This window comes from Arachis hypogaea, chromosome 4, assembly GCF_003086295.3.
Source record: "Arachis hypogaea cultivar Tifrunner chromosome 4, arahy.Tifrunner.gnm2.J5K5, whole genome shotgun sequence".
Taxonomy (NCBI): domain Eukaryota; kingdom Viridiplantae; phylum Streptophyta; class Magnoliopsida; order Fabales; family Fabaceae; genus Arachis; species Arachis hypogaea.
The window spans coordinates 16,921,476-16,936,828 of record NC_092039.1 but is presented as its reverse complement, the minus strand read 5'-3'; the positions used below and the strand labels follow the sequence as shown (position 1 = coordinate 16,936,828).

General features: G+C 27.5%; 1 protein-coding gene across 1 annotated transcript; it reads left to right on the top strand.

Moving 5' to 3' along the window:
- The first annotated feature begins 7,611 nt into the window (after positions 1-7,611).
- On the top strand, positions 7,612-12,055 carry LOC112794232 (exopolygalacturonase-like). The gene is made up of 5 exons (XM_025836335.2): positions 7,612-7,952; positions 9,398-9,721; positions 10,550-10,839; positions 11,171-11,399; positions 11,496-12,055. Exons 1-5 carry the CDS (start codon positions 7,740-7,742, stop codon positions 11,718-11,720), a joined length of 1,281 nt encoding a protein of 426 aa, XP_025692120.1. The 5' UTR covers positions 7,612-7,739; the 3' UTR covers positions 11,721-12,055.
- The last annotated feature ends 3,298 nt before the right edge of the window (positions 12,056-15,353 follow it).

The window sequence follows — 15,353 nt, the reverse complement described above, 5'->3', positions numbered from 1 at the left end:
ATCCACAAAAATAATAACCAAATCAAAACGGGTTTCGACTAAATAGTAAAATGAACTCGTCCATCGAATAACCAATTCACTTATAAACCAAAAAAAAAAAAAACCAATTCACTTATAGTAATACCCCAAAAAATGATATATATTAGTAGAAACTTTGATGTAAACCATCACCCGGCAAAAAAAAAAAAAAAATATTTGATGTAAAGACCTCCTAAGATTGGACTGTCTCTCTGTAGTTTTGTTAATACTTAAATAGTACAATACCTCTTTTTTAGAGCCACTGTATACTCAATGCATATGAAGTCATTTAGAGTTGTCACCAAATTCTAAATAATGTTTAAGTTAGTCCTCACGACCAAAAAATGGTGGTCCTTAACTCATTTTCGATCTTTATAATTGTTAGCCCATGTTAATTTGGGTTCTATTAAGTTACACTAAATTTTAAATATTAAATTTTAAATCATTACATTTTAAATTCTAAATTCTAAATTTTAATAATATAAAAGTACAATATTGATTAACATTAATAAAAAATACTAATCATCCAATATTTTTTAATGTTAAAGTATTCATTTGATTTAATAGAAATTTGATATATCTAATAATTATCTGTTTAAAAAAATATATAAAAGGCCAATCACACTCATGACCCAATAAGAGGGAGGATTGAACTCATTCCATTAGATATTATTGACCTTCTTTGACAATCCATAAATAATAAGGAAAAATTGTTTGGACTTCAATCAAATTTTAAGTGCAAAAATTATTGCTTCTCGATCAAGTTTCTAAGTATAGATTGAATTAACTTTAAAAACAGTTACAGTTCTGCACTCTCTCATTAAACTTATAATTGTCCAAGGTGTCTATTGGACTATGTCTTTAACAAAAAGACTAACAAAGAAAATTTCAACAAAGTGTTCTTGGTACTCTGTCATTGAAATTGTAATTGTCCAAGGTGTCTACGGGATAGGTCTTCAACAAAAAGACTAATAAAAAAAATTTCAACAAGGGGAACTTAGTAAGTTATTAGATATAAAAATTATAATTTCTTAATTATTAAATATTTTATAAATAAGAGTTTTAAAATTAGTATAAAAAATTAAAATTGTTTGACAAAGCATTTTAAACATCCTAATAACATATAAATAAATTTATAGAAAAAAACTAAATATTTCTTTTCCGCTTTCTTTCAATTTTATTTACGTCTTTTACCTTTTCTTATATTATAACCCTTTAATTTCAAAATTTTATGAAGTTTATTATTTTTTTATATTTTAATTTCTTCTTCTTCTTTTTTTAGTCATTTTTAATTTTCTATTGATATATTCTTTCACTTAACAATTCATAACGTTGATGATAGTCATCAAAATAAACAGATATACTTAAAAGGTGAAGATGAAACAGGTATTTTAGCCAAAACGATATGGTTACTCAAGAACATAATCTTAAGAAATGAGTTTGTGTAAATATTTTTTCTTTTGATAATTGTGTGGCTCAAGACATTCTAGTAAATTATAGAAAATGAAATCACCCATTTATCATATATATTTCTCCTATTAACACACAGTACCACTTGATGATGAGGAATATATAGCTGTAAAGAAATAAATAAAGTAAATAGGGACAGATTCCCCAATGGAAAGTAACTGAATCTCACATATATATATATTCTTCATCTTTATCATCTGATTCCTTTCAACACTTTGGAAATAAAAAGAGAATAACCCAAAAGAAAAAAAAAAGAAAAATACAATGATGAAACTAATTAGAGACTAAGGAGAAAGAACCTGAATAAATACAAACCGGTCAACAGTTTTTGGTGGGTAAGGATAAGTAGTCAACAGTTAGTTTTTTTAAATGTTCACAGAAAATATCTTATTCTTAATTATGAGGAATGAAGAGATAGATATATATGATATGATATTATGATTGATGGGTAGGCATAAAATTAAAGTTAGAGAACAAAAGATTATTCTACCACATGAAAGTGCAAAGTTATTAAAAATTTTGGTGACTCACGCATTCTACTTGGCATGATTGTTATTGTGAAGTTGTGAACCTCCAATGAACTTTGTGGCCGGTCATGGCACTAAATTTGTAACTTTATTTTATTTTTGCATATCCTTTTAAATGTATATTTTGTTCTTAATTAATTAAAGTGGTTTAATTCCATTTTATGCTGACACTAGTTTCAACAATATACTGCCACACTTGGTTTAATTCCAATTATTTCATTCGGATTCTAATTTTGATTATATGATTTACTTTATTAATCTATAGGTTTATCTCATTAATCTTCAGAAGTAATGTGTCGAATTGGCATATTAAATTATCATAGTGAACTAACTAAATATTGGACTCACGTATTTAATTCAATAGTTAGTAATTAAATTAGTTACTATTACAATTAGTTAGTCGGTTAGTAATTTTTAGAATTAGTTAAAGCTATTCTCTTGTATATAAGCATGTATTTTTTTTTTTTGTACTTTTAACATTCATTCTCAATTGAATCTTTTTTTTTTCATCACCAAAATCTCTAAACTAATTATAAACAACACTATTTTGTAAAGAAATAAATGACATTGCAATGAAAAGTGTGTTCTCGGTTTGGCATTGCATGTATCTATGAGGTTTTTTTATTAGATAGTAATGACAGTTAGGGCTTAAGGTTATTTCTTCAGTGCTTTATGAGTAGATGATAATGTGGGTTGATCGATCAAATGGATGTGTTGTTAACATTGCTTATTTGTAGTTGTATATGTTGTTGAGGTTTCTCCTTTCTTCTCCAATTTTACATGTTTATTAGGTAGCATTTGTCCGGTTATATATATATATATATATATATATCACCATATCGACTTGTCATGAATGATAAATTAACAGAAATAACACTAAAGACTAATGTGAATCATAAATTAAAATTTAAAAGTACAGATAGATTAGATTAATTGAAATTTTAAAGCCCATCTTAAAATGTGATGCAAATTTTGTGCATTATAAAGTAGAGTAACAAAATTTTCTGCTTTACTAACAGTTTTACATTTTTAAGTCTTAAAAGCATTTTCCCTTATTATAAGATCTCAATGTTCATATAATTATGGTATATAAAAGGGTGAATTCTAATATACCTATAAATATAGTGGCTATGATGGTTTTGCAAGTATTTTTAAAATTAAAATCATATTTTACTTTTTGTATTTTGTAACACATTTTTAGTGACACTTTAAAAAGACTTGCTAAATAATAAAAAAATGTTACTTTAATTTTAACAATACCTTTAAAAATATGTAACCACAGTAGCATAAATATATTAAAATAATCCATCGAAAAATTATACTATCAAATTAATGTGTATTAGTTTTGGTACATGTAACAATATATAAATGATTAGCCAATGAGTTATAGTTCAAATGACACAATCTTTCCATATTAATTTAAGAGATCGTGGGTTTAAGTCTCTCTATCTTTAATAAAAAAAAAACATAAATAACTAAATAAATGAGCCAAACTTATTATGCTTTTAAAACATAGGATTTATAACACAAGTAATTAAGTATGCATATGCGCCATAATAGTAAGTAAGAAAAATAAAGGCATGAAGAAGATTTCAATATATCACGAGTATGAATAACTTTGAACATGGAACTTTGAAAAAGTCATGAAGAAGATGAAACCTTCAAAGAATATCCTATGTTTACTATTATTATGCCATCCATATATATTCTACCCTAAATCATCATGTTTAACTTAGCTTGAAGCCTATCTACTTCAGAATTCCGTCACAAATTCATGTGTGTGTTCTCATCAAATTTATTTGGATAGGCACATAACACACACCACCAATAACGTGAACACATAGATATACATACACTTTTATTCTAAATTACCTTATTGCATTCGATACTATACCAAAAAATATCCCCTGGCCTTATCCTGAGAAATTGTGGAGCCCAATTTGTTCTCCTTTTTCTAAAAGAAAGAATTAATTAAAGAGAACAATTCCTTTGTAGGAAGATCAAATCATCAAAGATTACAACCTTGTAAATCAAGCTTGGTCTACCACAACACTTGCGTGTTTTTGTGAATTATATATGATCAGATGAACCTAAGATAATAAGGTCTTCTTCCATCAACACATTTGATTATATTCCCATAACCATTGAACTCAAACATTAAGTTATTGTCTTCCATCTTTATAGAATGTAATTAGTATTAGATCCTCGAATTGATGATGAATATAATTGAGATCATTGCTATATGAATTGAGATTTCACAAGTATACAAGGGATACAAGTGATTCAATTTCTCAATTGATACACTAAAATCGCGGTCACAAAAATGTTATGTGCATGTAAAATATATTAGTCACTAATTAATCATTATTAATTATTATTTATATATAAACATACGTATTATTTAACTATTTTTCAGTATATTAAGTATTAACAAATAGTAATAAGTATTTGAATATTATAAAAAATATTTGGTAACAAAAAAAATTAACGAAAAATAACTATAATTTATCTTATTTAATATTTAATTGTTACGATAACTAATAAATACTAAATAAAGTAAATTTTGACTTTTTTTTTTCTCTTTAGTATTGTCGAAAGATTACTAAGTAAAACTAATAATACAAGAATATAATTTTTAAGGTGATCTGGTGTCTTGTAAAAGCTACAAGATGATAAAAGTATAACAGACTCCAAAATTTGAATGGCGATTGCAAATGTGGGTAGATATTGCAAACTATAAGTATTTGAGATATGAAATTTTACATGCAGCAAAACATAACAAACACATTACAAGAGAAAACGTGACGATAAATTGATGAAGAACATAACCAACATCCACGAATAATAGTAATAAGGAAAATGCTAGGTATTAGTACTACTTTTACTACAAAAATTAATTAATCTTAATCTTAATAATTAAAATTTCGACCGATTTAATTATTAAAAATATTGATATTACGATTTTAAATTGGTAAATTGATTCTAACAAATTTTTGCTAGGTTAGACAATTTATATTTTACATATTAATTTATTCTTCTAATTTTATATAAAATCTCAATGTTTTCTATTTTAATATTAACTTAAATTTAAAATAAATCTAGAAAATGTTAATCATATGTATGTGATAATACTCGGCATATATCCAAGACAGTAGTCCATCACAAATCATCTCTGTTGCTGGAGTAGCCACGTCAGCTCTATTTGCCGACCTTATTAAGTGCTCTAACAATTATTTCTTAAAGATTCGGTCCCACACAAAGCTGAAAATTAATAATGAGATCAGGTCATACCTTATGTGGACCTATATATATATCCCTTTTGCATTCAATTTTTCTACCAAGTAAACAAAAAACAACACACACAAAAGAAAAAGAAAAAGGCAATATTATTCCTCAATTATTTTGAGAAATAATACTAATGGCACCCCATGCAGAACTTGCAAAAATTGGTTATGAAATAGAGAAACTCTTTGGAAGGCAGAAGAGTTTTGGAAGCAGCAACAACAACAACCTTAATACTTCTCCATCAGCAACTCATCAAAATCTATGCCAATACAAATTCTACCCAGCATACGGAAGCAAAGTTGTGCACATGCATGTTGAAGACATCACGTGCAATGAAGCTGCTTCAAGATTTATTGCTGATAATAGAACAGAACTTCACAGGAAAGGTTTGGTTGGCCAGTAACACATTAAATATATTTTTAACAACATACAAGTTTTTCGGCCGATCTGCTGTAGAAGTAGTCCTTTTTGTTTTCTCTTTTGTTTTTTAAAATTTAGCCTGAAGTTTTAGAAGCCTAGTAGTTCATGAATCATGTAGCTAGCTTATATATATGTATGTGACTAGAAATGTTCATGTGCTATATATGTGTATATGAATCGGTTGTAGCTCAAAGTCAAAGGTCAAAACACAAGAAAAAGTGTGTTCTGCTTTCTTCTGTAGCTCTTCTTCAAGGGGTTCAAGGTTCATCATGTTATTAGGCTTCTCTTATTTAGTTCCCTTAAAGCTATATATGTACAGAGCAAACATGTTACTATCTATCAACCAGTTTTGCTCTCATTATCATATTACTGGCTATATGCCTCTTTTATGTCGTTTTTTGCTTCTTTGGCATAGGAAAAACAGTTTTGAAATCATTGATTAACTGTGCTATGAACTAGTTAATTTTGTTTGTCAGAACATGTTAGGGCTTGAGGTAAGCTACGAATTCTTATATATTTTTTGAACATATCATTCTAACACATGTTTTAGAAATATATGAAATTTATAATCTTTAGAAATTTTGTAAAGAGGAATGGTACAGAGAGTTGTCGAAATTTATTATTTTTGGTCGTCAGTTAACTATTAGTGTTTAAAAATATGAGATAAAGTATGTTATTGAATTATTAGATTAAAGAAACTATACTAAAGAAATTGATGGTCAAAAAATAAATAATAGATTTTGAGGATTTCTTAGTATATTTTTCTTAGAGCACTTTGTGCTTGTTTTCTATATATTTAATTAATTGATTTACCCAGGCAATCATATATATAGAGAAAAAAGTGTAGCTGCTAGAAATTACAAAATAGATAAACAAATTTTATATAGTAGATCAAATTCCAGAATTTAATTATTTTTTAATTAAAATATAAAATGGTTTTGTTACGTAAATAATGATTTCTCTAAACAATGTGAACAATCTGATATATAATGAATTCAATAAAGTAAAAAAACACTCCATCTCCAAATTATTTTCTAAACCTTAACATTAAATTAATCATCTGCACATCTAATGAATTAAGTATCCGGCTATTATTAACTGTGAATGAGTAAATCGAATAAAAAAAATAACCATCCAATTAAAAATGATCAACATAATCATCTACATACCTATTAAATTGAACATCCCACATATCTATTGTTCACATTATTTAATATTCTCGTTGTCTACCTATATTTTTCCAACGTAAAACTCATGTTATAAATTCAATAATGATTTTTTTCTGATCAATGGGTTGTGAATTTGAATATATAAAGATAAAGAATATGAGAATCAAAGAGACGGATAAAATATGGAAAGGAAAAGTCTAAGGCCAACAGTTTTATTGAATTTTGGCCAGCATGTAACCAGCAGAGAAAAGTGAGCCATTGAATGAAATCTCACACCATTAAATCATCATTGATGGCTAGTTGATGGCTAACAATCACAAAAATTGCTGGCCCCTAACATTGCTCGTATGAAAATATTCTTTGTTAGTTTGAGTGGCCGCTGAAAGCATATTTTAAGGGATTGTGGTGGCAGCATAAGCATATATATATTTTCCCACGCAAACAGTGAATGAATGGACTAAAGTTATATTTTATTTTAGTGTGAGGTTCTATAAGAATCTAATATGTATAGTTAGAGAAAATATATAGCCAACTTTGGAACGGAAATCCAGAATTCAATCTAGGAGCTCAATGCCCATGAAGCACAAAATTTTTATTTAGATTAACCAATTTAAGAAGAAAATCTAACATTCCCCGTTGATATAGATGCTACAAAATAGAAATAAAATAGTAACCATATATTCTCTGTGAAATACTGAGGCAAAAGAAAAAGGGATAAAATTTTTTCACATTTTCTTCTCCTATAGCCTCCCTTGGAGGCCTCTATCTGGAAAATCTAAAAAAAAATTAAAAAATTCATTTTTTTAAAAAACATCTTTAGAATTAGTTGTGATTAGTGAATTGAGGCACAATGGTGATTGCAAAGAGAGTTGGTGTTGATGTTATTTTGTGGTTGGCAGTGGCTTGTTTTGTGGTAGAAGGTGATGAAAGAGTAAGGCCAATTGCTGGGCCTGATATCTATGAGGGTCGCAATGTAGCTAAGGATGTTCTTGCTCCTGGTGAGATTATTAATAATGTCATGAGCTTTGGTGCCAAACCTGATGGGAAGTTTGATTGCACTCAGGTATATATATGTTTTTTTTTTATAATATTTGACCATTTTGCTGAAAATTTCTTCAATATAATGAAAATAAGCATATGTTTTAAGCATGTGGTAATAGATTTATAAAAGTGTAACGTTTAGGAATTTGTGCTAAATAGCACACAGCATTATTTCCAACGTCTTGTTAAACGCAACAAGAATGTCGCATAATTCGCATTTTACAACAAACAAAATTTTATAGAACATGATAGGAAATATGTAGTGTTCCAATTCATAAAAGTGAATACAAAATAAAGAGTAAAACACACTATTCACACGGAATCTAAAGCTAGGACTAGGAGTGTCACTAAAAAAATATAGATACTAGAATAACAATTCATGAGGCTAACTTTTTTTATCAACACACTACTGTATTTTTAATTAGGGTTATACTCATATTTATCCACTTTTTTGGCACGAAAAAATATTAGCGTAATTTTAATATACTGAAAGTTTACGATATTAAATTTATAAATTTAAATAACTTTTTAAATATTTAACTTTAATGTACTAAAATTTAAAACGATTATTCAATTAAATTTATGTTTTAAATAAATTTTTAGATAACAAATTTGAAAATTAGTTGTATTTAATGATATAATAATACATGATTACATATTTTCGTAAAACTATTTTGTATTATTATATTTTTTATTTTTTATTGTATTTTTCAACCTAAAAGACTAAAGATTAGTCCATTATAAATTTAAGAATAGATAAAATTTGAACTTATATATTTAATTAAGTGAACAAATGAGTTAATTATTAGATCAATCCAATTTAAATGACACATATAAATTAATATATTTTACACATACAAAAATCTTTAAAAAATCATTTTCCAAACCATATCATAATTTTCATGTATATGTACTATTATTTGCCCTATGTATACATGTATGGCTGCATGCCTTAAAGATTCTATCCTAAAAATCTCAATATAATTTCTGACGCATTTGACAAAATAATTTTGGAATAACACATGCTATAGGAACAGGTGGCATCCTATTTTAGAGGTACCAATTCCACTTTTTTGCATTGAAACTCCACTAAATTTCCAGCAAGTGTCATATATTCCACTAATAGCATTAGTACGTGATGTGACGTAAAGAAATTAGAATAAATTAGTTTAATAATAGTTATTAATTTACCTATTAATCTATTTTTTACAAATTAAATATGAATAATAATAATAATAATAATAATAAATTGATATTTGCTAAGATAGTAAATATATTTTACTAAAATAAAAAAATCATAAATTTAATTCTTAAAACAAAAAAAATTTATATAATATTTTGATAATATTATATAATCAAATTATTTTATCCATCAATTTTACTTACGTAAAAACAATACAACTACATGAAAAATAAATCCATGACATTGCATGCACATTTGATAAAGATTGTATTGTAATAATGAAGGCGTTCATGGACGCATGGAGAGCAACATGCAAGTCGAAAGTGCAAGCAAGGGTTCTGGTCCCTCTAGGAAGGTTCGTGGTTTCGGCAATGTACTTCGCCGGGCCGTGCACGACTCCGGGGCCCGTCACGGTCCAAGTTGAAGGCACCGTGGTTGCAACAACGGACATCAGCGAGTATGTTGACGGCGAATGGCTCATGTTCCAAGACCTCTCCGGTATCAAACTCATTGGTGGTGGCACCTTTGATGGACAAGGAAAAGATTCATGGTCCCAAACTGAGAATTGTGAAACCGACTCCGATAGCGCCTGTGTTAGAGCTCCTAGTGTAAGTTCATCAATCCACTTATCTTAATCCTTACTACTTTTTTTTTTAAATATATAAAAAAAATAAATATGTTATTTGTACACTAAAATTAACTACTAAAATCAGCCACCAATGTATTTATGTATAAATATACTTATGGTTTAATTTATTTTCAATATATATATTTATATTTCAGTATATATTTTATACTAGTGACGAACTTTAGTGGCTGATTTTGGTATGCACTTAGCATAATTCTAAAAAAATAACTACCTCGATATCTGTATATGTTATACCAACATATGATTTAATTTAAAATAATAATATAAATTATTTTATTTAATTTAATATCTATAATTATCTATATATATATAATATTTATAATTATATATTTATTATATTTAAAATTACTTGTTTATTTTAACAACAATTAAAAAATATAAAGTAAAAAACAAATACATTAAAAAAAAGCAAAAGAAAAACAAGCTATAGCTCCCTATGGTTCCTAAACAATCTTCATTTAAAGTGCTGACATTAACATGAAAAATATACTTATATATATTTTAAAGGTTGACTAATGCTAAATTATAAGGACAAGTAATATTTTTTATTGAGGAGTGCTAGGGACTAGTAACTTTTGTGATTTGTAGTCATTAAGCAGCCATCAATGATGTTTTTAATGGTGTGAGATTTCATTCAATGATATGGGATTACTCATTTTTGTTTTACTGGTTATATACTGACCAGAATTTAATAAAGTTGTCGACCCCTAAATTTTTTTTTTTATATATTTTTAGCATTGGGCAATAATTAATGTTTGAGGTTTTATGCATGTGTTTGGCGATGCAGAGCATTTTCTTCAGCAGGGTGAACAATGGAATCATACAGAACATAAAAACCTTGAACCCCAAAGGCTTTCACATATTTGTCACAAACTGTGCCAACATTAGACTTAGGTTGCTTAAGCTCACAGCACCAGGTACCAGCCCCAATACTGATGGAATCCACATTAGCCACTCCATCAATGTCAAAATATCAAAATCCAACATTGAAACCGGTGATGATTGTGTCTCTATGATTCAAGGGGTCAACAATGTTACCATTAAGAGACTAAAGTGTGGCCCTGGACATGGTATTAGGTAATAACATAACTACTTATTATTCATTCTGTTTATTCAAAAGTGTCATGATACTGTTTTTCACAAAAGTTTAAACTTCTAAAAGTCTAAAGTTTAATCTTTATTATTTTTTAAAAGAAAAAAAAAACATAATACAAATAAAAAAAGAAAAAAAATTATGCAAAAATTTATGTAAATTCAAAAAAATTTTGTATAAGCATACATTTTAGAGATATAATCATGCATTCATGTATTTCCTTCTATGTGCTTAAATATTTGAAAAAAGTGATTTCATAACAAAAAAATTATATAAATTTTTGTATCGATTGAATAACAATATAAAATATGACAGTATTGGTAGTCTTGGAAAATATCAAGATGAGCTAGAGGTGAGAGGAATTAGGGTGGAGAATTGCACATTGGTTGGCACAACCAATGGCCTAAGAATAAAGTCATGGCCAGAGAAGTATTCAGGTTTAGCAACAGATATAAGCTATAGTGATATTACCATGGAAAATGTTAAAAACCCTATCATCATTGATCAAGAATATCAATGTTCTCCAGGCATCTGCAAAAAGAAGGTTCGCTACTTGTTTCTTTATTATTATACATTTCCTTTCTCTCTTTTATGATTAATTGATCCAAGTAATTAGCTCATATTATACATTTCCATGCAGCCATCACTTGTAAAGATATCAAATGTTGGTTTTATAAATGTAAAAGGAACAACAATTTCACCAATTGCAGTGGATTTAAGGTGTAGTAAGCAATTCCCATGTGAAAATGTTCAACTTCACAACATAGACCTCAAGCTTCTTGGACCTATCCTTCCTTCTGGCGCAAGATGTGCCAACGTTAAACCTATCTATGGAGGCATTCAAATGCCACCAGCATGTCCATAGAACAAAATCATGAACCAATTAGACTCAACTTCTTCGTTAATTGTATATAAATTAAATTAAATTGTACAGAAAGGCAGAAATTAAATTGTACATAAATTAAATTAAGTGAACTAAGTTTTTTTTTTAGTTTTGAAAGCCTTAGTATATGGCATATGCATCTTAATTAGGAGTACATCTTAAAGTTATGTCAGTATATATGTACTTCTAAACACGCAATTAAATAGAAATTGTAGTTAATATCGTTCTAAATTATGTCCCATTTTTGTTGTTTTGGGCTTGATATATACAGGTTATTGTCAATTGTTTTCCAATAATGTATTTTAATTTTTTTGGTACTTAAGATTCATTTCTGGTTATTATTTAGTTTGTTCTTCATGATTCTTGCCTCACTAATCGAGATTGTTTGGGGTTGTTTGTATGGATTGTCTTTTATGTCACTGAATGTTAATCCATACTAATCAAGAGTGCTATTCATGATAATTCTTGGTTCTTGGCATCTTGAAGTATAAATCAATGGCACCATATGCAATTGAGTGTGCTTTAGTAGCCCTTCCATGGATCATGCGTGCATGATCCAATCCTAGGCCAATTAAGTTTAATCCTCACTTAAAAGACTAAATAATTAAAGAAGATATAAAAAATATTAAATAAAATTCATGAGTGGGTAATAACTGAAAAACTATTTTTAGATTTCTTTTTTTTTATTTTTTTTTTGCCATCATCATTTTGAAATTTCAATATTTCTTTTGTCAAATTATACTTTTACACCCTATCACACACCCACTCCAGGAACGAATACATGTATTAAACTGTGGAGCAAGCTCTCCCATTAAAATTTGAAAATTTGTTAGTAGGAAATAATAATAATAATATTTATTTGTTTTTATTATATTATTAAATTTGATTTCATTATATTAAATTATTTTCAATTTTACTTTATTGTCATATTATATATGTTTTGCTCAACGGTAAAAAAAATTTTAGATTTGTCACTGCCCACTCTCTTTTCTCCTCATGAGTTATATATAACTACTTAGAATCTTAGTTACAGTTAGAAACTTAGAATATGAATTCGATGCAATTTTCAAATAAAACATGGAATTGTCTACAAAAAAGTATAATTGGATCTTAAGAGATCAAATAATAAGATTTCATTCTAGTAAACGAGAATGTTGCTGTACAAATGATGATGTGTTTTAAAAAATGGTCCTAAACTATTTTTAATATAAAAAATGTTATTAGGTGTGAATGTTTTTTTTTTTTTTAAAAATTGCAATTGTTTAATATAGTTCGATAAATATAGGTTGACAAATTTTTATTAATAAGAGAAAATAATTTTTAAATAAATTAATTAAATCAAATATTTGTTTAGATTTTTTTTAAATATTTACATTTTTTCTTTTATTAATAAACATATCTTTTTAAAATTTAAAATATTTTAAAAACTATATATCAATAAATTATTTATGTATTTATTAAAATAATTTGAATTGGAGTGGATTAAAAAATAAATTTAAATTGATGTAATATAAATTCTATTATTTTAAACAAAATTAAATTAAATTAAAAATAAAAATCAAACAGATATTATCCAAATCATAACGAATTATATTAATTTTATTTTGTAAATCAATTTAGATCATACTACAAATATAGTTTTATATCATCATCAATGTAAACGAGATATTAATACACATATCTTCTAAGCAAGGTTATGCAAAATCGAACCGGACTGATCAGTTCCATCCAGTTAATTGAAAAGCAATTATTTAAGTGGTTCGGTTGATTTTGAAAAATATCTTATAAAAAATCGATTAAAAAATCGACTGAACCGATAGTTAATTTGTGAATCAGATGAACCAGTTGGGTTTTTTGAAGGTCCGGTTCGTTGCCCCCACCCCTTAAAACAGCGTTATTTTCCTGAAAAAAAAAATATACCTGAAGTAGAACACGTATATTTCCTGTAACACCCAACCACACAGAACTTTACGCTATAATCATAAATCAAAGGTGGTGAGATATTACGACTTCTAAATGAAAAAGTACATACATATAGTCGAAGGAAATATAGTTTAACTAGGAGCCTTGAAGAAAAGGATAAGCAAAAACAAAATAGAAATCAGGTCACACTCGAAATGATAAAGGTAGAAAGCATAGATAACAGAAAACAGAAGAGACAATATATATATATATATATATATATATATATATATATATATATATAACAGTGGCTATATGTGGCCTTCTATTGTCAATTCCTACAATATCATCAATATTTTCTATTGATGAGTTATCTATAGAATTTCTATGACTAATAGTTTCAACATTATCAGGAATTCTTAATGATTGGGATCTATTCATCCTAATTCTAATATCCGGTCCTTCTCTTATTATTTCTCTTATTCTAGTATTTTGTATCTGTGGTTCTTCAATGCCATCAGGAATTATCCATTCTTCAGGCATACGACTTTTTAATTCTTCATGTCTTAATCTTCTAGGTGTTTGTATATTAGATCTTTTTAGATTTGCATGCATAATTATCGTTTCGTCTTTTAAGGATTGTCTTAATGCTCTAAAGTCATAATCAACTTTAGTAATTTTATAATATATTCTATAGATTATTTCGAATGGATCATATTTCTCATTTATAATGGTCTCATCAGATGTTACTTGCAATTTTAAGGCTTGCCAGGTGTATTCATTTTTAAGATTCATAGCATAATTTGGGTAATAATTAAAAAAAACTGGTCCATCATGACAGTTACTTTCTAATATTCCTATTAATGAATCACTAAAATTTTTTAATCTGGTATCTCTTAAGGTTAATAATATAGGTAGATTAATTCCTATTCTAAAATTAGGCTTTATGGCTACTTGTATTAATCCTATATGGATGAAGTTATATCCTTTACTGCTGTGTTCTTTCAATTTATCTTCTTCTAAGATGGTGATAATTTTATTACTACTCGTTCCTGGTTTACAATATTCTAACATGTGGATTTCATAATTTCTTCCTTCCCAAAAGTTTCTCTTTTTATATATTTTATCTTTTTCTACTATAGGTATATTCCAATTATGAAAACTTTCTTCTAATTTGGTTATTTCTAATTCATTTTTAGTTCCAGAGGTGGAGGCTTCATCATTATCTGTTTTTATTACTAAGGAATTATTTTTTCCTAGATTTAAACGACTCATCGTTCTCAATAAACTAGCCATTTTATGGTTAGAACTTTGTGAGCTACGGGACCACCCTCGTTAACCAACGGATTCATTGCCTTTCTAGGACTTACAACCGGGACTACGATCTGGGCTGACCAACGTATTAACAGTTCTCACTACTACTTCAAAGTTGTAACTATAAAATGTTTGAGACTTATCAAGAAGAATTGTAATAAAAATACAGTTAAAAATAATTTCTTTATAAATGTTATTAGATACCTCCCTCTTGAGCAGGCTCTGATACCACTTGTAAAGGTTGGGCTATTATATGTTGATTTGTTTCTTGTAAAGGTTGAGGTTCTTGTAAAGGTTGAAGTTCTAGATCTTGTACGGGTACTGTAGGTTGGGGATTGCCATCCATTCTTTGAACGTTATATACATGTATTCTTGATTCTATCTCTAAAAGTGATCTCA